The sequence below is a fragment of the Halichoerus grypus genome, chromosome 1 (genome assembly GCF_964656455.1).
Source record: "Halichoerus grypus chromosome 1, mHalGry1.hap1.1, whole genome shotgun sequence".
Taxonomy (NCBI): domain Eukaryota; kingdom Metazoa; phylum Chordata; class Mammalia; order Carnivora; family Phocidae; genus Halichoerus; species Halichoerus grypus.
Window position 1 is genome coordinate 198,642,701 of NC_135712.1, and position 26,761 is coordinate 198,669,461.

A 26,761-nucleotide genomic window follows, 5' to 3' on the forward strand; every position below is an offset into this window, starting at 1 on the left:
TGGGTTTATCTAAGAGCAGGCTAACACCGCCGGCCTGGACGGGTTGCCCGAGGAGTCGAGGGGCCTGCGGTCAGGGCCCTAGAGACGGCCGGCCTAGACAGAAAGAGGGACGCGGAACAAGCACGCCGCGGCTCCACCCGCAGGGCGGGAGGAAGGGGCGGCTAGTTTGCCAGCGCCCACCTCCTCTTCCGGCCCCCTCCTGGCTCCGCGGCGCACCCGTGGGAGAGGGACGGTGCGTGAGAGGTGGGGAGGAAAGGCAGAGGCGGGAGGGAGGGCGTTCGAGGCCGCGGCGCGAGGTGGGGCTTGGGAGCGCGCGCGCGCGCGTGCGTGCTTGCGTCCGTGCGTGGGCGCGGCCCACAGCACGCAGTGCGCGAGGCGGATGTCCGGGCCGGCTGGGCCGGGGCCGGGGCCGTGGACGAGATGGCGGAAGGTGGAGGCTGCCGTGAGCGGCCGGATGCGGAGACCCAGAAATCCGAGCTCGGGGCCTTGATGAGGACCACGCTCCAACGTGGGGCGCAGTGGTGAGCACCGGACCCGCGTTTCCGCCGCCCAGGCCCAGGGGCAGGGGCTTTGGCCCTCAGGCCGGACCCCTTTTTCCCGGCTTGGGTAGGGGCCGGGCGGGGGCGGTGTGAGTGACCCTGAGAGGGTGTCCTGGACCCTGCCTCTCAGGAGAGGGACCACAGAATCACCTCGGGGAAAGTGTGGGGGTTGTCCTGGCCCATTCGGAGCCCCAGAGGGCGGATCCGGTGGGGGCAAGGGCTGCAGGAGGGGGAATAGGGGAGTGCTTACGGGGACCTTCTGGATGGGAAGAGCCTTTTACTTTCGAGGACTCGCTGTGTGACCTTGAGCGAAGGCGACCACACCTCCCAGACCCTGGTGCCTTACTGTTAAAGTCCGGGTAGCAATATTTGGCACCCCCACCTTATGGGTTGAGGAGAAGATCAGAAGTAGATACTTTTGTAACTTGTAAACTGCGGAACAGATGTCAAGGTCAGAAGTTGAACAAATGTTTGAGAGCCCCAGGTTATTTTGGTGGCAGATGTCAAAAATAATTGTGGCAGCAGTATTTCGGAGTGGGAGGGGAGGATAGCTTAGAGCCTAGATGAAAAGATTAAAAGTCCAAGGTTTAGAAAAGCAAGTCGGAGATAGGAGGTTTCTTAATAAATTGTTTAGTAGAAGGGACAATACTCCACTAGTGAAGAGATTCCTGGGTGGTATTATCATGTGAGAGTAGAAACCTAGGGCTTCGCTTTGCATCGAATATGATTGAACATCCATCTTTAAGAAATTATGGTGGTGTTGATAATGCCACTTAGGTAACAGAGGAATTGCCCAGGGAAGGGAAGCATTGGGATTAGGAGGAGTTCTGATAGGGCTGTACAGCTGGCCAAGCTGTGAGAGGCAGGGCAAACAGAAGTTACCTTGCATAGGGGTCACATACGAAGAATATTCAGCAGAACCAGAGGAAGTTTGAGATAGACTAAGATCACACACTAAAAGTGTTTGGAGGGAAAAGAGCATTTTAAAGATTTGGATGTATTTATGAATCCTTGTGGCCTCTGGGAAGCTGCCTGATTGCTGAGGTTTGTTTTGGGTGGCTCAGTTGGTTAAGCATATGCCTTCGGCTCAGGTGATGATCCCAGGTCCTAGGATCGAGCCCTGAGTGGGGCTCCCTGCTCAGCGGGGAGCCTGCTTCTCCCTCTCCCTCTCCCCGGCTTGTGCTCTCTTACTCTCTCTCTCCCACTCTCTCTCTCAAATGAATAGATAGGTAAAATCTTAAAAACAACAACAGGAACAACTTAAAGGACTCACCGATATAATTGTGCTTTTTTTCTCCACAGAGATTTACTTCTTCTGTCTTAATTGAGTGATACTTATATTTTTTTATTTTTTCATAGTGGTACTTTTAAAATATAACCAGATCAATAATTAGAGACTAGAAACTATTATATATGTATAGTACCATACCTAGACACTATTATATGCGTGTGTGTACTTTTTATTTTAAGCACACGTTTTTATTTTTTTTTAATATTTTATTTATTTATTTGATAGAGACACAGTGAGAGAGGGAACACAAGCAGGGGGAGTGGGAGAGGGAGAAGCAGGCTTCCCGCTGAGCAGGGAGCCCGATGCGGGGTTCGATCCCAGGACCCTGAGATCATGACCTGAGCCGAAAGGAGACTCCACCGAGGCTCCCCAAGCACATGTTTTTAAAATGTCTTCTTTGGTACTCAAAGGAAACCTGAATTGTATGGTGTTATTTTCCCATTTTCAGAAAGAGAATTAGTGTAATGCTTTTCATGTCAAGCAGTATAACCAAACTTTCTGTTCTGGACAAGGACCTCTTTTTTTTTTTTTTTTTTTAAATTAACAAGAAGTACTTCTTAATAAAGAAGTATGTGGGTCTCGACAGCTGGGATATGTACAATTTTTAATTTTTTTTTTTTTAAAGATTTTATTTATTCATTTGAGAGAGAGACAGAGAGAGCACAAGCAGGGGGAGAGGCAGAGGGAGAGGGAGAAGCAGACTCCCCGCTGAGCTAGGAGCCTGATGGAGGGCTCGATCCCAGGACCTGGAGACCATGACCCAAGCTGAAGGCAGATGCCCAACCATCTGACCCACCCAGGTGCCCCAACAAGGACCTCTTTAAAGATCATTATTAAATTAATGACTTGCTCCTTGGCAAACAAGATTTTACTCATAGGAGGACTTCACTTAAATAAGCATTTTGAAGCCAATCATTTCCTTTTATCCATTCATTTTTTTTTCTTTTTTTAAGTAGGTTCCATGCCCAGTGTAGAGCCCAATGTGGGGCTTAAACTCACAACCCTGAGATCAGGACCTGAGCTGATACCAAGAGTCAGATGCTTAACTGAGCCACCTGGGCACCCCTCATTCTTTTTTTTTTTTTCTTTAATTTAAAGATTTTATTTAGTGAGAGTGCGTGAGTGGGGGGAGAGGCAGAGAGAGAGAGAGAATCTCAAGCGGACTCCACACGCTGAGCAAGGAGCCCGACATGGGGCTTGATCTCACGACCTGAGCTGAAATCAAGAGCTGGACACCAGCTGCGCCACCCAGGCACCTGTCTTTTGTTGTTGTTGTTGTTGTATTTTAATAAAAATATTTATTTTTAAGTAAGCTCTGTGCCCAACATGGGGCTTGAACTCATGACCCTGAGATCAAGAGTTGCACACACACTCCAGATTGACTGAACCAGCCAGGCGCCTCTATTCATTCTTTCAACAGTCATTTCACTTAATGGACTCCTGTCTTGGGCCAGTCTGTCTGTGCCATCTTGAGGCCTAGTCCTGCTCTTGTTCTTGAGAATGTGTTTTGGAATGGGGAATGTGTGTTCCCCAGGTGGAAAGATCATAAAAAAAATTAAAGGAGCAACTGCAAAAACTTAGAACCTCAGTTTTTCTGGTATAGTAAATTTTTATCTGTCTCTAGGTATCTTATTGACAGCCGGTGGTTCAAGCAGTGGAAGAAGTATGTGGGTTTCGACAGCTGGGATATGTACAATGTGGGTGAACACAATCTATTTCCTGGCCCAATAGATAACTCCGGACTCTTTTCAGGTATAGTATCCCATTGCTTTTCTAACTGAAATACCCACCTAGGCAGTGACCTGAGGTCGTGTTTATCGGTAACAGGGATATTGTGAACCTGACTTTCCTGCTGTGATGGGATAGAAACAAGTGTCCTTGATTTGCATCTATAGCAGACATCTTTGTAAGACCGTCAGGGAGGAGTAAAGCTACTTTTTCCCTAAACTAAGTACTTCACACAGGAGCATGCCTCTAGTATTTTTCTTTTTGCAAAATAGTTTTGTTCGAGATGTCAGATTTTAGACTAGCATGTGGAATGGAAAGAAATAGGATATTATTTTGAAATTGCATCTGGAATCTGAAATTTGGGCACCAGAATTTTCTATGTTACCGTTGCAGTGGAACAAATTGCAGACCTGTTTACATCCATCAAGCATTCCTATGATGGTTGTTTGTCATAAGAGTGTGTGAGGAGAGGGGGAAGGTAGAGTTATCACAGTCAGCTCCCATTGGAAGAAGTGATTGAAAAAATGATGCATGACATACCAGAGCTGGGCTTGTACCTGTAGATGCATAGATATGACAGTTGACCTTTCCCAGGCTGTGTTCTGCTAAGCTTTAGACTCCCTTGCAAGCAGGATGAGAGTGATCTGTTGATTATGTCCAAAATCAGAGCGGTAGGAAGGCAGACACGTATGAGGCTTGATCCAAGTACTTAACACTAACCTGGGTGGTTTTTTTTTCCTCCAATTTTTTATTGTTATGTTAATCACCATACATTACATCATTAGTTTTTGATGTAGTGTTCCATGATTCATTGTTTGTGTATAACACCCAGTGCTCCATGCAGAACGTGCCCTCTTTAATACCCATCACCAGGCTAACCCATCCTCCCACCCCCCTCCCCTCTAGAAGCCTCAGTTTGTTTTTCAGAGTCCATCGTCTCTCATTAACCTGGGTGTTTTTTATTTTCATTATTTATTTATTTATTTATTTTTTTAAAAGATTTTATTTATTTATTTGACAGAGAGAGATAGAGAAGGAACACAAGCAGGGGGAGAGGGAGAGGGAGAAGCCGGCTTCCTGCTGAGCAGGGAGCCCGATGCAGGGCTCGATCCCAGGACCCTGGGATCACGACCTGAGCAGAAGGCAGACGCTTAACAACTGAGCCACGCAGGCGCCCCTAACCTGCGTGTTTTTTAAAAATGGGCAGTGCTTCAGCTCAGACTTGTTTTAGGGGAGGTCAAGTGACACAATAATTCATGTGCTTTGTTTCCTGATGTAGGTCAGATGGTGGCATCACACCATGAAGTTGGCATAAGGGAGCACAGCAGTGTGTTTGCACTTTTCCTCCCCCTGCCTTTTTTTTTTTTTTCTTTAGTAATCTCTAACCCCAGTGTGGGGCTCAAACTCACAACACCAAGATCAGGAGTTCCATGCTGTACTGACTGAGTCAGCCAGGTGCCCCTCTTTTTTTTTTTAAATAGATTTCTTTCTTTTTTTTTTTTTTTAAGATTTTTATTTATTTATTTGACAGACAGAGACACAGCGAGAGAGGGAACACAAGCAGGGGGAGTGGGAAAGGGAGAAGCAGGCTTCCCACCGAGCAGGGAGCCCGATGCGGGGCTTGATCCCAGGACCCTGGGATCATGACCTGAGCCGAAGGCAGACACTTAACCGACTGAGCCACCCAGGTGCCCCTAAACAGAAGATTTCTTAATGCTTTTAAGAATACTAATGATGAGAATCCTAGGGCTAGAGGGGCTCTGTGAAATCATTTTGCGTGACCTTCAGCTAAGGGCAAGCATTTCTTCCGTGGTCTCCCAATTTAATGTCATCTGGCTTTTCCTTGAAACATTTGCTATGTGCTTAGGAGGTGAGAAGTACATTGTGTTCAGACCCTGCTTAGAACATTGACGGTATAGGAATGACCTATCTCTGGTGAATGAGGGTCACCCCTCAGTTCCCAGGCTGTCAGTCACCTGTCAGTCCCAGTCAGGCTGCCTTTCACCTACGGACATGGAAGTGGCTGGATGGGGCTCTTGAAAGTGTGGGAAGGATGGGCTCTAGCATGTCCTTCCTTACGTTGTCTGCAGAGCACCTTTTCTTTTTTCCACCTCTGCCTCTACTGTATATCAGATGAAATCCCTGTGCTTAGGCCAAGCAGTGCTCTCAGTTTTCCCCTTTATTTGCCTCTGTGGAAGAAATTTGCAGAGACTAAATCCTCATTCCCAAACGTCTGTGTGATTTTGAGCATGATGCCTTTAGAGTGATCCTGTTTCAAGTGAAAATAGTAAACTGAATTGGGAATTCCAGTCATGTTTCCTGCATTTGCACTGAGTGTGTAAGAGGGATGTGTGCGAAAGTCATCACAGAGCCTTAGAGGGGAAGATGCCCCATGGAAATGATGTACTTGGGGTTGGTGATGCTGAAAACGGTGTGTTCCTTTCCCACATTTACAGGTTTCTGGCGGCTGCTCGGCACAGTGTGTATAGGCAGATGTGCGTAGTGCTTAGTGTTAGAAAGGCAGAAATGTATCTCCCCAAGTAAGACAAGAAGTGAATAACTTCTATGAGTTTCAATTTATAAATCAGAGAAAGGTTTGATTTATAATTCAGAAAAGTTTAATTTGTAAATCAGAGAAAAATGTCAATTTGGGGGGGAAGCTTTTGTCTCAAGCAGACCGATACCAGTGGATCATCCTTCTGTTGCTCAACAGAAAAGGCCTGCTCTGTCAGTGTTAATAATCATGCCAGAGCTGCTGTGGAAAGTGGTTGGCTCATCAATGAGGAGGATCCATCTTTTTTTTTTTTTTTAACTATGGTAAAATATACATAACAAAGTTTATCATCTCGATCATTTGTAAGTGTATAGTTCAATAGTATTAAGTATATTCACATTGTTTTGCAACCAATCTCCAGAACTTTTTCGCCTTGCAAAACTGAAACCCCCCACCCGTTAAACAATAACTCCCAATCTCCTTTCCTCCAAGCCCCTGGCAGCCACCATTCTATTTTCTGTGTTTGAATCTGACTACTCCAGATACCTCATTTAAGTGGAATCGTTAAGTATTTGTTTTTCTGTGACTGCATTATTTTATTTAGTATAATATTTTTGGGTTCATCGTTGCAGCATGTGTCAGAATTCCCTTCCATTTGAAGGCTGAATAATATTCCGCTGTTTATCATGTTTATCCGTTCACCCATCTCACCTTGGTATTCCTGTCCTTTGCTGCTATTTAATTCCTTTCCTATTCTCCCTGGAAATGAAAAAAGCAGAGGTGGATCAGATCTGAAACTTGATATAAGGAAGGACAGAAGAGCTGATGGGATAGGGTATAAACTGGTGTGGGGGTGAAGGGGGGTGTGGGTGATGGGAAGCCGCAGTCACTTTGTGAACGCTGCTTATGGTTTTGGTTTTTGTTTTTAACATCATATGCCTTGGGCGCCTGGGTGGCTCAGTTGGTTAAGCGACTGCCTTCGGCTCAGGTCATGATCCCGGAGTCCTGGGATTGAGTCCCACATCGGGCTCCCCCTTCTCTGTGGGGAGCCTGCTTCTCCCTCTGCCTCTGCCTGCCACTCCCCCTGCTTGTGCTCATTTTCTCTCTCTCTCTCTGTCAAATAAATAAATAAAATCTTTAAAAAAAACAAAAAAAAAAACCACACAAAAAAACATATGCCTTGAGTTACAGATGAGTTGCACCATTGTGGGTACTTTTGTACCCACTACAGCAGGACTGGGTGTTGCTGGGCACAGGGAGGCTCTGTTGATGGGAGGTGATCAGCGTTCCCTTGATCCAGTTCCTTGGTCGTCAGTTGAGGGTGTGTTTCTGATTGTGGATGTCCGCTTCTGACTCCTAGTCATGTTGCCTGCCTGTGGTGGGTGTGAGGTGGATGTTTAGCATGTTAGGGTGTTAAAGACATTCCCCCTCCATAAGGGGTTGTCCAGCTGGGTTTTGACTTGGACTGGAAAACTAAGAATATTGAATGACTCTTGGTAAAATAAAGTTAACTTCAATGATGGGTTTGTTGCTTTCTTAGTAAATCTTTCAGAAGATACTTGACCTCAATGAAGTTTCACTAAGCAGAATATTATGTTAAATATTCGTAATTAACAGTTTTCATTGTGGAATCTGGAAGCATGTTGAAAATGTAAATTGGACTTTTTTATTCTCCCTACTCCATTTCATTATAGAAGAAATACACGTTCCTTTGAAGGCGTGGCTGAAGACAGTTGTCAGGTCTGCTCTGTGTTATGGCTAGTGACAGAATTTTGGAATTTTGTACTTGTTCCTATAAATAATTTTCTTATTTCTGAAAAGTACATAAGAATCCTGTAAAACAAATATTTCTGGGGAGAAGAGCAGTGAGTTATGAGCTGTTTTCTTTTTTCAGATCCTGAGAGTCAGACCTTGAAAGAACATTTAATTGATGAATTGGACTATGTATTGGTCCCAACAGAGGCCTGGAATAAATTACTAAACTGGTATGGCTGTGTAGAAGGCCAGCAGCCCATTGTCAGAAAAGTGAGTACACGAATTGTCGCAGTTGCCGGTCAGTGTCTGCGAGTGCTCCCTGGGGACACTGACTGGTGTTGGTTTTCTCGGGTACTGGATGTACCTAAGTGGTCGAATAGAGGTGTTTGAGGCCTTGTTTCTGGTTCTCTTTAGGGAATTGTGGTCGTGAGTGGTGGTGAGTGAGGTTGCTCACCTGAGATGTTACAGTGAGTGGCCTCCAAACATCAGAGCTGCCCAGTGGCTTGGGATGTATCCAGCAGTGCCATGAGAGCACTTTCTGGAAGGCTCTATGAGAGAGAGTTTACTTGGGGTCATATGGACATACAGTAATGTACTGCTTCTTGTTTATCTTACAACTTCTCTGAGACTGCTTTTTCCTCTATGCTTATGAGTCTTTGGCCACACTGTTGAATATCTCAAAAAGCAGGTGTTCATAAGCCAGAGAAGAATAGCCTCCTGAGGGAAAGTGGGCCATACGATCAAAACCCAGATTCTTTACCCCTCTGGTAGATGGGACTTATGAGAAGACCATCCACCCTGACTCTCACAGTCATTTGCTTGTCCTACCAGAGGGGACATCACATGCCTGCTAATAGGTAGACATTGGGTAAATTTCTCACTCTCCCTGGTATGTAGTTTCCCTTCTCAGAGTAGGAAAGATCTGCAGTCCTGAGGCCATGCTTCTAAGTAAGAGTCATTGTTTGGGGCCAGAATGACCTTCTTTCTCCAGCTGGAAACCTGGGCCCCTGAGAGGGGTTAGGGATCAAAAAGTTGGGGGTGTGCCAGTCTCCTGCAGATGTCCCCTCATGCCCACAGTGTTGCCATATGGTGAGTGTTCTGCTACCACAGGGATTTAGCTACGTTCTCTAGTCCTTTCATTCGACAAACCCTGCAAGGGAGACCTCGTGATCCTGATTTAGAGATGAACAGTGGCTTCCCTTTGGGCAGTGTTGTAGCTAGCTCTGGCTCCATCCGGGTGCTCTCCCTCATGAAGGGAAGAAAGATTTTCAACTCTTGGACAGTTGCTGGTGGCTTTAAAAATCTGTCCTGATCCCCTGATCACTTAGGGAAAATGATTATTGTGTGGATTCTGCCTCTTACCACTAATGAAACCTATTGTTTCCAAGACTGCCTGGTGTGGAACCACTGCTCCTTCACCTGTGCCTCTTGTTTGCAGGTGGTGGAGCATGGCCTGTTTGTCAAGCACTGCAAGGTGGAGGTGTATTTGCTGGAACTGAAGCTCTGTGAGAATAGTGACCCCACCAACGTGCTGAGTTGCCATTTCAGCAAGGCAGACACCATCGGTGAGTAGCTGGGCTGGGGTCCTGCTTATCCGGAGGGAGAGTGCAGAGCGTTGTGGCTTATGGGTGCGAAGCCGGACACCCCCTCCAGAATTGTTACCCACATAGTCTCAGGTTGTAGGTGCTGGTCCTGACCTGGTTCTTGAGGAGAGCTAAGCCTGGGAATCATGTTTTATAGAACACTGGGCATGATCCCTGACATGCGGTGATATGGTGATAAAGATGAGGAAATGCAGATTCAGAGAGGTTACAGTAACTTATTTAAAAAATCTCTGTTAGAAAGTGGCATAGGGGGCGCCTGGGTGGCTCAGTCGGTTAAGCGGCTGCCTTCGACTCAGGTCCTGATCCCAGGGTCCTGGGATCGAGCCCCGCGTCGGGCTCCCTGCTCATGGAGAGTCTGCTTCTCCCTCTCCCTCTGCCTGCCTCTCTGCCTACTTGTGCTCTCTATCTCTCTGTCAAATAAATAAATAAAATCTTAAAAAAAAAAAAAAGTGGCAGGGCTGGTATTTGAAACCACATTTATCTTAAGTTCAAAGATAAGTTTTCTCACCTTTCTGTGTTGCTTGTGTGCTATAAATGGGACCCACCTCATTAAAGAAGGAGAAGCACAGGGAAAGTTTCTAGTGTGTGAGTGCAAGAGGATTCCCATGGGAGACATTTGGCCTTAAAAACCGAGGGGCTGTCAGTCAGAACTTTTGGTCCAAAGCACTCTGTGACTGACCATCCGAACAGGAAGGAGGATGAGCATTAGCTTGCTACAGCTGTTTTTAGCCTTGCATCTCGAGGAAATCCTGAGTGATCTTTCTGCCTGTCTCTAGCAACCATTGAGAAGGAGATGCGGAAGCTGTTCAATATCCCTGCTGAGCGTGAAACACGACTATGGAACAAATATATGAGCAACACCTATGAGCAGCTGAGCAAGCTAGACAACACTGTCCAGGATGCTGGGCTCTACCAGGGTCAGGTAGGAGGGCTCAGGCCATGCCCAGCAGGCAGCTCTGCCAGGGTGTGTGGCCAGATATCTTCTGGTTCTGAGCTCGTCACCAGTGAGATGCTTTGCATATTCCTTATTTGGTTTCCCCTTTCACTCAGGTGCTAGTAATTGAGCCCCAAAATGAAGATGGCACATGGCCGAGGCAGACCTTGCAGTCAAAGTAAGTGACCTTTTTCTCCCTTGTGGCTGGGCACACAGGTGTAAGAGAGACACTATTTCCTAAGGCATTTACTTGTGCTAAGGAAAATTTTTTGGGGTCAGATGAAAAAGCGTTCCATTTCATATCCAGAGTCTATTTCATATCCAGAGTCTGTAATACTGGCCTTTGGTAAGCAGCATGCTGGGCAGCCATGTGAGGAAAGTTATCAGAGTGGGTGAACACGGTGGTGAGCCTCTCCTTCTTGAGAATAAGAGAAGGAAGAGAAGGGGCCCAGATCTGGGAAAGCTGCTCTGCCAAGAGGCAGCTTTGTTTTTGCCAAGGGCTTTTATTTTCTCCACCTGTAATTAGAAGCTTGGCTGGAAAAGAAGAGGGCTCAGGCATGGGGTCCTGTATGACTTCAAGTTTGATTCCACCCCACTTTTTACCCACAGGCCCGTTAGTCATTGTTGCCCTTTTTGCATACTGGGGGGATTATTCTGCCTTTAAACTGGGACCCCAGGCACCTCTATCTCAGGAGAGGTTTGTGTGCGGTGTGGAATTGTGCATGTCCTGAGAAGGGGACAGAAGAAGTAATGAGTTTTTCTTACGGTATAAGGTGGGGGAATTTGTGTCTGTGTTCTGATAGTTATGGGGATAGTGTTGGTCTTTGCTGTCTTCTTTCAGTCAGGTCTTGGACAGTGACTGTTTGATAGTGATGGGCTCTTACATAGCTCTTTTGAGAATCACAAAAGCTATAGGCTCTCTCTTGAGAAACACGTCAGAAGATAGAACATTTTGCCAATAATCTCAAGAGTTTTACAGATAACCTGAAGTCTAGCTATGGACTCAAGTTTTAGAAACTCTGGTCACCAGTTCCTGACAAGATGACATATAGCTGTGGTATGCAGAATAATGCCCCCTCCATGTCCAAGTCCTAATCCCCAGAACCTATGAATATGTTAGGTTACATGGCAAAGTGATTAAGATGTGATTAAGGGTCTTGACATGGGGAGATTATCCTGGATTATCTGGATGGGCCCAGTGTAATCACAGGGTGAACAGGGGAGACAGGAGAGTCAGGAGATGTGAGGACAGAAACAGAGTCTTAAGTGATGATATGTGCAAAGACTTCACTGGGCAGCTTTCCAAGATGGCGGAGGACTAGGAGACCTTAGTTTCGTCAGGTCCCAGGAATTCAGCTAGATAGTAATCAAATCATTCTGAACACCTGTGAACTCAACCAGGATCTAAGAAAAGAATTGCTGCAATTTGGGGCACCTGGGTGGCTCAGTCGTTAGGCATCTGCCTTCGGCTCGGGTCGTGATCCCAGGGTGCTGGGATCGATCCCCGGATCGGGCTCCCTGCTCCACGGGAAGCCTTCTTCTCCCTCTCCCGCTCCCCCTGCTTGTGTTCCCTCTCTCGCTGTATCTTTCTCTGTTAAATAAATAAATAAAATCTTTAAAATCAATGATTTAAAAAAAAAAAAGAATTGCTGCAATTCTACAAATAGAAAAGTGACCACTTTCTGCAAGGTAGGGGGTATGGAGAAGTGAATCCGAGGCGATATATGGGAAGCTCCGGCAGGTGGCACTGGAAAGTGATATAGCAGCTGAGTGCAAAATCAGAACTTTTAGAAGTCTGCTCTGGTGAGGGACTTCCCTGCCTGAAAGGCGCTCAGGTGGCAAAGAGGGGCAGAATCCTAGATGGGACAGTGTGGTCTCAGGATCCTCGGGGTCAAAGAAAGACCGGGGTGCCTGAGTGTTGCAGAGTTCCCAGGCATCAGAGTAGGGAAGCTGGCTGTTATCAATGAGCCCATGAGTGGGCTTTCAGCTTGGTTTTGCCATAAACTGCAGACTGTGGCACAGTTGGGCAGCCGTTCTCCAAGCAGGGGCCCAGCAAGCGGCAGAACCACGGCAAGACCCACCCCTTCTGGAGCCTCGAAGCAGGGCCGCGTGCCTGAGATAGAAATGCTTGGTCACAGGCCGGGTGATCACAGAGTGCAGCCGGAGACCTGGGAGACAGGAATGATTAACTGCTTTTTCCTGAGGGCACACAGAGGAGTGGGGCTCTGAGCTCTTCACTCTGGGGCCAGAGATTGGGAGGCCGCTATTTTCATTCTCATCCTCTAAAGCTGCACAGGAAGCCTTCAGGGAACAAAAGCCACGTAGAGCAATCCGGAGCCGCTTGCTTAGCCTAGCCCCTTGGCAAGGGCAGTGCAACTCCGCCCTGGCAAAGACACTTGAGAATCAGTGCAACAGGTCCCTCCCCAGAAGATCAGCAAGAACATCCAGCTAAGACCATGTTTACCCATCATAGAGAACTGCAAAACTCCAGCACTAGGGGAGAATAGTGTATAGAATTCATGGGTTTTTTTTTTTTTCTGATTCTTTAGTCTTAATTTTAATTTTTTTCTCTTTCGTTTTCAACCAATTTCTTATTTTATTAACTTTTTTTTTAAGTCTTTCTTAATTTTCATTTTTACAGTTTTCGGATGCAGTTTCTTCTAACAAACAGACCAAAATACACCCAGATTCTAGTGTATTGCTCTGTTCTGTTCACCTATTTGATTATATTCTTTTTTTTAAGTCTTTTTAAATTTTCATCTCTGCAGTTATATTCTATCCTTTCAGTGTGTGTGTGTGTGTGTGTGTGTGTGTACACACAAGTTTTTCTTTTTTTACAATTTTGGGATGTCGTTTCTTCTAACAGACAGACTAAAATACACCCAGGATATAGTGTATAGCTCTGTTCTGTTCACGTGTCTGTTTATACTCTTTCTTTTTTTGTTTTTTGTTTTTTTCTTTTGTGTTTTTCATTTTTACAGTTACATTCTATCTGTTCATTTTAAGTTGATTTTTGTACGTAAATTAGTTTTTCTTTCTTTACAGTTTTGGGATTTTGTTTTGTAACAGACCAAAATACACACAGGACCCAGTGTATTGCTCTGTTCTGTTCACCTTGTCTGATTATATTCTCTCTCTCTTTTTAAAATTTTTGTTTATTTACTTACTTATTTTCGGTTTCGGGTCTCTTCTGATTTGTTTAGTGGGTATTTCTCTGGGGCTGTTATTGCCATTTTAGTATTTTGTTCTCTCGTTCATCTATTCTTCTCTGCACAGAATAACAAGACGGAAAAACTCACCTCAAAAAAGAGAACAAGAGGCGGTACTGACTGACAGGGACCTAATCAGTATGGACATAAGTAAGATGTCGGAACTAGAGTTCAGAATAACGATTATAAAGAGACTAGCTGGGCTTAAAAAAAGCGTAGAAGACTCTAGAGAATCCCTTTCTGGAGAAATAAAAGAACTAAGATCTAACCAAGTCGAAATCAAAAAGGCTATTGATGGGATGCAATCAAAAATGGAGGCTCTAGCTGCTAGGATAAACGTGGCAGAAGAAAGAATTAGTGATATTGAAGACAAAATGATGGAGAATAAGGAAGCTGAGAAAAAAAGAGATAAACAGCTACTGGATCACAAAAGGAGAAATCGAGAAATAAGTGATACCATGAAGCAACACAATATTAGAATAATTGGGATCCCAGAAGAAGAGGAAAGAGAGAGGGGGGCAGAAGGTATATTGGAGCAAATTATAGTGGAGAACTTCCCTAATTTGGGGAAGGAAGCAGGCATTCAAGTCCAGGAGGCACAGAGAACCCCCCTCAGAATCAATAAAAATAGGTCAACACCTCGACATATAATAGTGAAGCTTGCAACTCTCAGAGACAAAGAGAAAATCCTGAAAGCAGCTCGGGACAAGAGGTCTGTAACCTACAAGGGTAGAAATATTAGACTGGCAGCAGACCTACCCACAGAGACCTGGCAGGCCAGAAAGAACTGGCATGATATATATAGTCAGGGTGCTAAATAAGAAAAATATGCAGCCAAGAATACTTTACCCAGCAAGGCTGTCATTCAAAATAGAAGGAGAGACAAAAAGCTTCCAGGACTAACAGAAACTAAAAGAATTTGTGATCACTAAACCAGCCCTGCAAGAAATATTAAAGGGGATCCTTTAAGTGAAGAGAGAGCCCAAAAGTAACATAGACCAGAAAGGAACAGAGACAATATACAGAAATAGTGACTATAGGCAATACAAGGGCGCTAAATTCATATCTTTCAGTAGTTAACTCTGAACTTAAATGAGCTAAATACCCCAATCAAAAGACACAGGGTATCAGATTGGATAAAAAAGCAAGACCCATCAATATGCTGTCTGCAGAAGACTCATTTTAGACCCAAAGACCCCTCCAGATTGAAAGTGAGGGGGTGGAAAACCACTTATCATGCTAATGGACATCAAAAGAAAGCTCAGGTAGTAATACTTATATCAGACAAATTAGATTTTAAACCAAAGACTGTAATAAGAGATGAGGAAGGACACTATGTCATAATTAAAGGGTCTATCCAACAAGAAGATCTAACAGTTGTAAATATTTATGCCCCTAACATGGAAACAGCCAGTTATATAAACCAATTAATAACAAAATTAAATACATTGATAATAATACAAGATAGTAGGGGACTTTAACACCCCCCTCACTGAAATGGACAGAATCTAAGCAGAAGATCAACAAAGAAACAAGGGCTTTGAATGACACACTGGACCAGATTTACTTCACAGATAACATTCAAAGCATTCCATCCTAAAGCAACTAGAATACACATTCTTCTCGAGTGCACATGGAACTTTCTCCAGAATAGATCACATACTGGGTCACAAATCAGGTCTCAACCAGTACCAAAAATTGGGATCATTCCCGGCATATTTTCAGACCACAATGCTTTGAAACTTAAACTCTCACAAGAGGACATTTGGAAAGAACTCAAATACATGGAGCTTAAAGAACATCCTGCTAAAGAATGAATGGGTCAATCAGGAAATTTAAAGAAGAATTTAAAAAATTAATGGAAACAAATGAAAATACAACTTTTCAAAACCTTTGGGATGCAGCAAAGGTGGTCCTAAGACAGAAGTATATGGCAATACAAGCCTTTCTCAAGAAACAAGAAGGGTGTCAAATATACAACCTAAACTTAACAGCTAAGGGAGTTGGAGAAAGAACAGCAAGTAAAGCCTAAACCCAGCAGGAGAAGAGAATCAATAAAGATTAGAGCATAAATCAACAAAATAGAAACCAAAAGAACAGTAGAACAGATGAAAGAAACTAGGAGCTGGTTCTTTGAAAGAGTAAGATTGATAAACCCCTGGCCAGACTTACCAAAAAGAAAAGAGAAAGGACCCAAATAAATAAAATCATGAATGAAAGAAGAGAGATCACAACCAACACTAAGGGAACATGTTATGAGCAACAATATGCCAACAAATTAGGCAGTCTGGAAGAAATGGATGCATTCCTAGAGAGGTATAAACTACCAAAACTGAACCAGGAAGATATAGAACATCTGAACAGACCCATAACCCCCAAGGAAATTGAAGGGGTAATCAAAAATCTCCCAACAGACAAGATTCCAGGGCCAGATGGCTTCCCAGGGGAATTCTACCAAACATTTAAAGAAGAAATAATGCCTGTTCTTCTGAAGCTGTTTCAAAAAATAGAAGTGGAAGGAAAACTTCCAAACTCTTTTTATGAGGCCAGCATTACCTTGATCCCAAAACCAAACAAATACTCCATCAAAAAGGAGAATTACAGACCAATATTCCTGATGAACATGGATGCCAGAATTCTCACCAAGAGACTAGACAATAGGATCCAGTAGTACATTAAAAGGATTATTCATCAGGACCAAGTGGGATTTATTCTTGGGCTTCAAGGGTGGTTCAACATCCACAAAGTAATCATTGTGATATACTGTACTAATAAAAGAAAGGATAAGAACCATATGATCTCTGAAGAGATGCAGAAAAAGTATTTGACAAAGTACAGCATCCTTTCTTAATTTAAACTCTTCACGGTGTAGAGATAGAGGGAACATACCTCAATATTATAAAAGCCATCTGTGAAAAGCCCACAGGGAATATCATTCTCAGTGGGGAAAAACTGAGCTTTTCCGCTAAGATCAAGAACATGGTAGGGATGTCCACTATCACCACTGCTCTTCAACATAGTACCAGAAGTCTTAGCCTCAGCAATCAGACAAGAAGAAGAAATAAAAGTCATCCAAATCAGCAAAGAAGACAAACTCTCACTCTTTGCAGATGACGTGATGCTCTACCCCCAAATTACTAGAACTCATACAGGAATTCAGCAAAGTAGCAGGATATAAAATCAATGCACAGAAATCAGTTGCGTTTCTATACACTAACAATGAGACAGAAGAAAGAGAAATTAAGGAGTCTATTCTATTTACAGTTGTACCAAAAACCATAAGATATCTAGGGATAAACCTAACTAAAGAGGGGCATCTGGGTAGCTCAGTTGGTTAAGTGTCTGCCTTCTGCTCACGTCATGATCTCAGGGTCCTAGGATTGAGCCCCAGGTTGGGCTCCTTGCTCAGCAGGGACCCTCTCATCTGCCCCTCTCCACTGCTCGTGCTGTCTCTGTCTCAAATAAATCTTAAGAAAAAACAAAAAGCCTAACCAAAGAGGAAAAGGATCTGTACTCAGAAAACTATAGGACACTCATGAAAGAAATTGAGGAAGACACAAAGAAATAGAAAAACGTTCCATGCTCGTGGATTGAAGAACAAATATTGTTAAAATGTCTGTGCTACCTAGAGCAGTCTATACATTCAGTGCAATCCCTATCAAAATACCATCAACTCTTTTCACAGAGCTGGAACAAATAATCCTGAAATTTGTATGGAGCCAGAAAAGACCCAAAATCGCCAAAGGAATGTTGGAAAAGAAAACAAAAGCTGATGGCATCACAATTCTGGAGTCTAAGATATATTATGTAGCTGTCATCATCAAGACAGTATGGTACTGGCACAAAAACAGACACATAGATCAATGGAACAGAATAGAGAACCAGAAATAGACCCTCAACTCTATGGTCAACTAATCTTCAACAAAGCAGGAAAGAATATCCAATGGAAAAAAGACCGTCTCTTCAACAAATGCTGTTGGGAAAATTGGACAGCCATATGCAGAAGAATGAAACTGGACCATTTCCTTACACCATACACAAAAATAGACTCAAAATGGATGAAAGACCTAAATGTGAGACAGGAATCCATCAAAATCCTAGAGGAGAACACAGGCAGCAACCTCTTTGACCTCAGTCACAGCAACTTCCTCATAGACACGTCTCCAGAGGCAAGGGAAACAGGCAAAAATGAACTTTTGGGACTTTATCAAGATAAAATGCTTTTGCACAGCAAAGGAAACAGTCAACAAAACCTGAAGACAACTGACAGAATGGGAGAAGATATTTGCAAATAACATATCAGATAAAGGGCTAGTATCCAAAATCTATAAAGAACTTATCAAACTCAACACCCAAAGAACAAATAATCCAATCAAGAAATGGGCAGAAGACATGAACACACATTTCTCCAAAGAAGACATATGAATGGCCAAGAGACACATGAAAAAATACTCAACATCACTTGGCATCAGGGAAATATAAATCAAAACCTCAATGAGATACCACCTCACACCAGTCAGAATGGCTAAAATTAACAAGTCAGGAAATGACAGATGTTGGCGAGAATGCGGAGAAAGGGGAACCCTCTTAACACTGTTGGTGGGAATGGAAGCTGGTGCAGCCACTCTGGAAAACAGTATGGAGTTTCCCCAAAAAGTTGAAAATAGAGCTACCTTATGACCCAGCAATTGCACTACTGGGTATTTACCAGAAAGATACAAATGTGATCCGAAGGGGCACCTGCACCCCAATGTTTACAGCAGCAATGTCCACAGTAACTATTGAAAGAGCCCAGATGTCCATAGACAGATGAATGGGAAAAGAAGATGTGGTGTGTATATATACAGTGGAATATTATGCAGCCATCAAAAATTGAGATCTTGCCATTTGCAACAATGTGGATGGAACTAGAGGGTATTGTGCTATGCATAGTAAGTCAATCTGAGAAAGACAATTATATGATCTCACTCATGTGGAATTTAAGACACAAAACAGGATCATAGGGGAAGGGAGGGAAAAATAAAGACGAAATCGGAGAGGGAGACAAACCATAAAAGACTCTTAATCATAGGAAACAAACTGAGGGTTGCTGGAGGGGAGGGGGTGGGGGAATGGGGTAACTGTGTGATGGCCATTATGGAGGGCATGTGATGTAATGAGCAGAAAGACTTCACTGGCCACGAGCCAGTGGCCACTGGGTGGCCTCTAGAAGTCCCTAGAGCCTCTACAAAGGAACACAGCTCTTTAGCTCAGTGAGAATCATTTTGAATTTCTGACCTGCAACATTGTTAAGATAATAAATTTGTGTTGTTTTAAGCCAGCAAGTTTTTGGTAATTTGTGACAGCAGCAATCAAAAGGCTAGCCCAGACTGCTAACTCCCTTCTTGGAACTGGAAATGCCACCGAACCCAGAGAAAATAAAAACTGTGAGGAACCCCCAGGGGAGACAGAAGGTAGATTCCAGTCTGGGAGGTAGTGTTGACAACTTGGAGCAGAAGAGGCTGGATGTCCTGGCCAAGGGAGACTGTTAGAGTTCTGCCCATTTCTCTTCCCAGTGCTGCTGCTTCCCATCCCTTCCACACCCTGAAGTCTCAGATTCCAGTGAAGGGAGATAGCTTTTGGAAAAGAGCAGTGCCTCCTTGAATTTGCTTGAAGGTTAGATTCTCTCTGCAAAGTCTGTCCAGTGGCCAATGAGCCCAGAGTGAGATTCCTGAGGTACACTCCCCTCCCTACTCCCCTAATAGTGCCAGACACTCTTCTAGATACTGAGGATACAGCAGTAAACAACGTTTCTGTCCTCAAGGAACAGTAAATAGACAGGAACTACCCACTCATCCAATGGTTTATAAGGACTGTGGGAAAAAAACAGGGAAGAAAATCAAGTGCTAGGCTTTGGGAAGGGGCAGATTTAAATATGGTGATAGGGAGGCCCCACTGAGGGTCACAAAGGAGGTGAGGGAATCAGCAGCGGTGGACGTTCCGAGGCAGAAGCAGGCTTTGTTGAAGACTGGCGGGAGTGTGTTGGGGCTGGTGCCAGGAGGGATGGCAGGAGGGTTCGGGGGACGGTGGTGGGTCATGTGAGACTCTGGATTCTAGCTGTACCTCTGCGGGAGGTAGGGAGTTCATTGGAGGGGGTGCAGTGATTGGAGGAGTAGTGTGGTCTCACCTGATGAAGAGCTCATAGGGAGCCATAATGAGAAGCTGACGAGTGGTATAGTCGAATGAAAGGAAAATGGCAGATTGACAGCCTGTGCTAGTGGGAGCATAATTCATGTTCCCAGCCTCCTGGGAGGGTGGAATAAGCATAGTGAATATCATCAAGGAAAGGAAGTGGGTACGTGAAACAGGAATAGGGAGGCATACTTGGGAACACGGAATTCAGGAGATGGGTTGAGTAGCAGAATGGATGTAGCTGAAGACTGAAGAAGTTGGAAGGTCAGGTTTAAGAATTCTACAAGGCGTTAGGAGGGATAAAGAGATGAAAGGTAGGTGAAGCAAAGTGCTGTGGAGGATGGGGGCTAGAAATGTCAACGTTTGTATAATAGGAATCTCAGAAGCAGAGAGGAAATGACCGGAGGAAGGGGAAGAAAATGTTTGAGGTTATAATGACCAAGAGTTTCTCAGAAATCATAAAAGAGGAAAGGTCTGAAATTTAAAGAATGCTAAACACAACAGATGGAAGGAAGAAAGCCCACGCCTAGACACTAGAGCAAAAACTTAACAAAGATGTAGAGAAAATTCCAAATTGTTTTGAAAGAAAAAGTCACAAAGGAATAAGAAGCAGACTAGTATCAAACTTGTCAGTAGCAACAATGGATCTAAGAGATACTTTTTCAGTGTCAAAGTAAAATAACTTATTTAAAAGAATTTTGGGGGCGCCTGGGTGGCTCAGTTGGTTAGGCGACTGCCTTCGGCTCAGGTCATGATCCTGGAGTCCCGGGATCGAGTCCCGCATCGGGCTCCCTGCTCTGCAGGGAGTCTGCTCCTCCCTCTGACCCTCCCCCCTCTCATGTGCTCTCTCTCTCATTCTCTCTCTCTCAAATAAATAAATAAAATCTTAAAAAAAAAAAAAAGAATTTTGTATCCTACTAAACTGTTACTTAAATGTAAAGATGAAATATTTTTTTCCTCTAGCATAGCTGACCTTGGAAGGTTTTCCACACAGAGCTCCTGAGTGGAGGAGGTACTTTTAGAGTCCAGGGGCACGCAGTAGAATCCGTAACATGTGAGAGAGCACACACCTAGGGAAGTGTTTTGTTGGCCAAAAAAGCAAGGGCTTTGGGACTTTGGAGTGAGCAAAGATTTCTGACACAAGGCGCAATGCCACAAACCTTGGAGGAGGAAATGGATAGAGGGGGTGACTGATTTTTTTTTTTTTTTAAAGATTTTATTTATTTATTTGACAGAGAGACAGCTAGAGAGGGAACACAAGCAGGGGGAGTGGGAGAGGGAGAAGCAGGCTCCTGGCTGAGCAGGGAGCCCGATGCGGGGCTCGATCCCAGGACCCTGGGATCATGACCTGAGCTGAAGGCAGACGCTTAACGACTGAGCCACCCAGGCGCCCCGGGGGTGACTGACTTTTAAGAACTTCTGTTCACCAGAGAGTAAAAAGGCAAGCCACAGGGTGAGAAAAGATTTGCAGTACATATGTCTGACACAATGCTTAGATCCGGAATTTGGAAGAAACGCCTCCCAAGACAGTAAGAAAAAGTTAGGCAACCCCGTTAGAAAAGGGGCAAAAAATCTTTACAGTTAATTTACCAAAGAGGATATCCGGATGGCTAGCAAGTATATGGAGAGGTGTTAACCTCTGCAGTCATCCAGAAAGGGCAAATTAAAACCATAACACAGTGCTTCTGCACATCCCCCAGAATGGCTGTGAAAAAGATGGACAGTACCAAGTGATGTTGAGGTTGGAGCACCCTGAATTGTTGGGCCCTGCTGATAGGGCATATAAATTGATGCGGTGATTTTAGGAGATTTGGCAACCCTTACTAGAGGAAGAATTATGTACATATTCTACAACTCCGCGAACCACTCCTAGGCATACAGCCAACAGAAATACATCTCATGTTCACTTAAAGATATGTTCAAAGATGTTCACGACAGCACTACTTGTCATAGTCGCAAACTAGAGTTAAACCAGATGTCCACCAAAAATAGAGGGGATACATACATTGTAGTGTATTTACACTGTGAAAATCTATAGGGACCCAGCAGTGTTGAGTTCATGAACAATGGTGAATGAGAGAAGCCAGAAACAAAACCTGACATCCTATGTTCTCTTGATACCAAGTTTAAGAACAGGCAAAACTTACCTAGGGGTCTCAAGGTCATGGTAGTGGTTAGCTGTGGGAAAAATGATGACTGAAGGGAGCATGAAGAGGACACTTGGGTCTAGGGCTGTCCTGTTTCTGGGTCAGGGCACTGGTTATGTAAATGTATTCATTTGGTGTTAATTTCCTGATTTTTACTTTCATGATTTATGTATTCTCTATGTAGTACTTCAGTAAAAAGTTGAATAATAAGAAAGGTGTAAGAAAGCAGCCCATATCAGTAACAGTCCAGAAGTTAATTCTGGGTAATCCCAACACGGAAGACAAGTGAGGAAACGGGAGGCAGTACAGAGCAGAGAGAGATGGGAATGTGCTGAACTCTTTCTCTACGGGGAAATGGAGATAGTTACAAGTCTAAGTAATTGATGGGGAAAAATAAAAATAGAGGTCCTGATAAGTTAATGGAGTAACTACCAGAAATGTAAAAATAGAACATATATCTTTGGAATATGCTGTGTTAATTAGGAAAGGTTTGATGGCAATTAAGAAAGATAGATGCTGGAGTCTTTCTAAGAAGAATTTCTGAGGTGGGCAGTCCACTGCTGGTATCATTAGAAACCCAGCCGCTCTGTCTTGTTCTACTGTGTGAAGTTTCTACTTCAAAGGTGCTTCTTCCTTGTGGGTCTAGGATTCTGGAGCTGCTGTGGTTTCACCTGCATTCAAGTGGCAAGGAGGAAGCAGCAGGAGGGACATAGCCCTTCCTTTTAAGGAAATTTCCCAGAAATCATACATAAAACGTCCCTTTGCATCTCTTGAGCCAATGATATGACCATACCTGGCTTCAAGAGAGGCAGGAAAATGCTTTTTAGCAGGGTTGCAAGGTGTCTAACTACAAATTGGGTTTCTTGGGGTGCCTGGGTGGCTTAGTTAAGTGTCTGCCTTCAGTTCAGGTCATGATCCCAGGGTCCTGGGATCGAGCCCTGTGTCAGGCTCCCTGCGCAGCAGGAGAGTCTGCTTCTCCCCTTCCCTCTGCCCTTACCCTGCGTGTGCTCTCGCTCTCTCTCTCTCTCACTCTCTCAAATAAAATCTTAAAAAAATAAAATAAAAATAAAAAAAATTAAAATTGGGGTTCTTTAAGGAAAAAGGGCAGAATAGCTTATTGGGAGGCAAAACGGGGGAAAAAAAGCAACAAACCCTCTTTTTCTTCTCTGCTCTACCAGTACTTCTTGCCACTACGTGTGTGTAGGTTTTTCTCACACCATTCAGTTCTCTGACACCTGCTGGGTGTTGTACAATTTCACTCAATTCTGGCACAGTCTCCCTGGAAGTAGCATCAGATCCCACAGGTTAAGGGCTCAATCCCATCAGACTGGCCCACTTTAGATCCCAGTTCCAAGTTCAGGTTCCTGTGACCCCTCCTTGGACTTGATAATTTGCTAGAACAATTCACAGAACTCAAGAAGACAGTTTACTTGCTAGATGACCAGTTTGTCAAGAAAGGCTATAACTCGGGAACAGTGAGATGGAAGAGGTACTAGGTGGGTATAGGAAAGGGGTGAGTGAGGAGCTGCCCTTAGTCATTCCACCCTTCTGGGACTTCCAGTTTTCACCAACCCGGAAGCTCTCCAAAATTCCCGTACTTCAGGGATTTTTGTGCAGGCCTCAATAAGTAGGCCTGATTGATTAAATCATTTAGCCATTAGTAATTAAACTCAGATTTCCAGCCCTTCTCGCCTCCCCAGGGGGTTGGGGGTAGGCAGCTGCAAGTTCCAACCCTCTAATCCCACGGTTAGTTCTTCTGGCAAGCCCCATCCTTTGTGACTTTCCAAAAGTCATTAACATAAACAGAGGTGGTTGAAAGGGGTGTGTTGGAAATAAGACATTCCTTTCACTTTTATCACTTTGAAGCTATTTCAGGAACCAAGGACAAAAACACAAGTATAACAAAAACTGCTCCCAGCACTCATCACTGAGAAAATTACTGAGGGACTGTGTACCAGGAAGTTTGGACAAGACCAAAATACATATTTCTTATTATTTTTAAAAAAATACATATTTCTTTTTTTTATTAAGATTTTATTTATTTATTTGACGGACAGAGACACAGCCAGAGAGGGAACACAAGCAGGGGGAGTGGGAGAGGGAAAATCAGGCTTCCCACTGAGCAGGGAGCCTAATGCGGGGCTCGATCCCAGGACCCTGGGATCATGACCTGAGCCAAAGGCAGACACTTAACGACTGAGCCACCCAGGTGCCCCCCAAAATACATATTTCTTATTAAAAATCACAGTACTCTAGGAGACAACTAGGAAACTGCCACACCTAAGAAGGGAAATTGAGGGCAAGAAGTAAAAAAGAACAACTGAAAACTTGGTAATTAGAAAACATGAGATAAGGAGGCTGAATTAAGGACATCTTGAATAGTGATTAAAATACCTATAAATGGGGGCACCTGGGTGGCTCAGTTGGTTAAGCGACTGCCTTTAGCTCAGGTCATGATCCCAGGGTCCTGGGTCCGAGCCCCACGTCAGGCTCCTTGCTCAACGGGGAGCCTGCTACTCCGCCTGCCTGTTCTCTGTCAAATAAATAAAATCTTTAAAAAAAAAAAAAAGAAAATAACTATAAGCGGGTTATACTCACTCATCAAAACTCTCAGATCAGATTTTCTTTCTTTTTTTTTTTAAGATTTTATTTGAGAGAGAGAGCATGAGTGGGAGTGGTGGGGGAGAGGGAGAGGGAGAAGCATGCTCCCCGCTGAGCAGGAGCCCGATGCGGGGCTCAATCCCAGGACTCTGGGATCATGACCTGAGCCAGAGGCAGACGCTTAACTGACTGAGCCACCCAGGCGCCCCCATTTATAGTTATTCTAATCACTATTCAAGCTATCCTTAATTCAGCCTCCTTATCTCATGTTTTCTCATCCCAAGATTTTATTTATTCATTAGAGAGAGAGCACGAGCAGGGGGAGGGGCAGAGGGAGAGGGAGAAGCAGGCTCCTCGCTGAGCAGGAAGCCTGAAGCGCAGCTTGGTCCCATGACCCTGGGATCATGACCTTAGTCGAAGGCAGACACTTAACCAACTGAGCTACACAGGTGCCCCTTTTGATCAGATTTTCTTTAAAAAACAAACAAAAACAGCTATATTTAGTAATGCATCATCTGTCAAGCAGACACAGGTTAACCTTGAGGGAGTGGTAAAATACGGCCAGTGAATTTGTCATCCAGGGGAAGTCATTGATTGGCCTAACCCATTTTTTTTTTTTTTTAAATCTACATATAGAGTCAGTTTTACATGTGTTGTGGCTGGAGAACAGCATAAATTGTTTCTGTTCAGCTCTTTTATTAGTGAGGGCCACCTTGTAAACTCTGAACATTTTAAGACAAGTTTGTCTTCCTTGTGGATTGCTCCAACCTTTGTGTTCGTGCTTCCAAGATTTTCTGTAGAGCAGGCCTCACTTCTCTCTCTCTCTCTAACTCTAACTCCCTCTGACTTTACTAGCCTGAGGTCTCTAAGGCCTGGTTAGCTCTGCACCATGGCCCCCTTTTGAGGCTGCCTGCTCAGAGGTAGAAGAGGCCAGTGTTCCTGAAGTGGAGATGTGGGTGCACGCAGGTGAGGGTTAACAGCATTGTTGTGGGGAGAGCAGAGCTTCTTAGGATGTTGTGAAGGCAGTGAGGATTCCAATAAGAGTTCATTATTATGTTTTGTTTTTTTTTTTGAGATTTTATTCTTAAGTTATCTCTACACCCAACATGGGGCTTGAACTCACAACCCCGAGATCAAAGTTGCATGCTCTACCACTGAGCCAGCCAGGCGCCCTGAGTTCATTGTTGTCTTAATGATAATGCCAGGTGCTGGACTCTGGTTACTTGAGGTCATCCCTAAAGGGTGGGCTTATCTGCAGAGCAGCTTTCAGCCTGGAGAACATCTGAGAAGCATGCAGAGGTCCGTGGAGCAAGGAGGGCAGGCATGAGTGTGTTACAGGGCCTCAGTCATGGGTTCAGGGCATGTTCTAGTTATGATTGGTAAGGACTGGACATGCCTAGAAGCAGGAAATGTCTAGGTAGAAAGCTACTGAGAGACTAGGGGCTTGACCAGAGTGTCTTTTAAAGGAGCAGAGGAATCCTTCTTTGGAGTTGTAAGCCTCTGTTTTCAGAGTGTTGGTGGCATGAGACCCAGTGAGGTCTTGACTCACCTAATATGTACCCTCGAGCGTAAGGTGTTTCCCACCAATTGCCTATTTGTCAGCCTGCAGTGCCCCCAGAATGTGCTCTAAAGCTTCTGATGACAAGTGCCAAGTGCCCAGGCGTTTCCCATATAGTCACTTTCCTGCACGGAGGTCTTGCTTTTGTCTCTCAAGGGTGGAGTTTAAGAAAAACTTTGTCTTGTGGCATATGGGTGGCTCAGTCGGTTAAGTGTCTGACTCAGTTTCAGCATGATCTCAGGGTCCTGAGATCAAGATAGCCTCCCCACCCCCCCGCTCTGCGCTCAGTGCAGGGTCTGCTTGTCCCTCTCCCTCCCCCTCTGCACCTCCCCCCACCTGCTCACTGGCTTTCTGTCTCTCTGAAATAAATGTCTTTAAAAAAGAAAAACTTTGGGCGCCTGGGTGGCTCAGTTGGTTAAGCGACTGCCTTCGGCTCAGGTCATGATCCTGGAGTCCCAGGATTGAGTCCCACATCGGGCTCCCCGCTCAGCGGGAAGTCTGCTTCTCCCTCTCCCGCTCCCCCCTCTTGTGCTCTCATTCTCTCTCTCAAATAAATAAATAAAATCTTTAAAAAAAAAAAACAAAAAAAAAACTGGTTTAAAAAAGAAAAACTTTGTCTTATGTAAATTTTCAGGCATATAAAAAGAAATCCTTATGTACTCATCATTGGGTTTCTTTTCGACTGGATTTACTCTGAAAACTACTGCCAGTGTTTTCTAGAACATTTTGA

General features: G+C 44.3%; 1 protein-coding gene across 4 annotated transcripts in view; it reads left to right on the forward strand.

Annotated features, from left to right (window-relative positions):
• Window positions 1-327: 327 nt before the first annotated feature.
• The window catches only part of USP4 (ubiquitin specific peptidase 4), a 51,403-nt gene continuing 24,969 nt past the window's right edge, over window positions 328-26,761 (forward strand). For 2 of the 4 annotated variants that reach the window (XM_036100549.2, XM_036100550.2), the window contains exons 1-6: window positions 337-521; window positions 3,455-3,582; window positions 7,947-8,077; window positions 9,246-9,372; window positions 10,188-10,333; window positions 10,462-10,523. In XM_036100549.2, coding sequence (XP_035956442.1) covers window positions 421-521; window positions 3,455-3,582; window positions 7,947-8,077; window positions 9,246-9,372; window positions 10,188-10,333; window positions 10,462-10,523 — 695 coding nt within the window. In that variant the 5' untranslated portion in view covers window positions 337-420. Of the gene's footprint in view, window positions 522-3,454; window positions 3,583-7,946; window positions 8,078-9,245; window positions 9,373-10,187; window positions 10,334-10,461; window positions 10,524-13,621; window positions 18,875-26,761 lie in introns of those variants that run through there. The other 2 variants (XM_078078226.1, XM_036100552.2) reach the window with 2 other exon arrangements.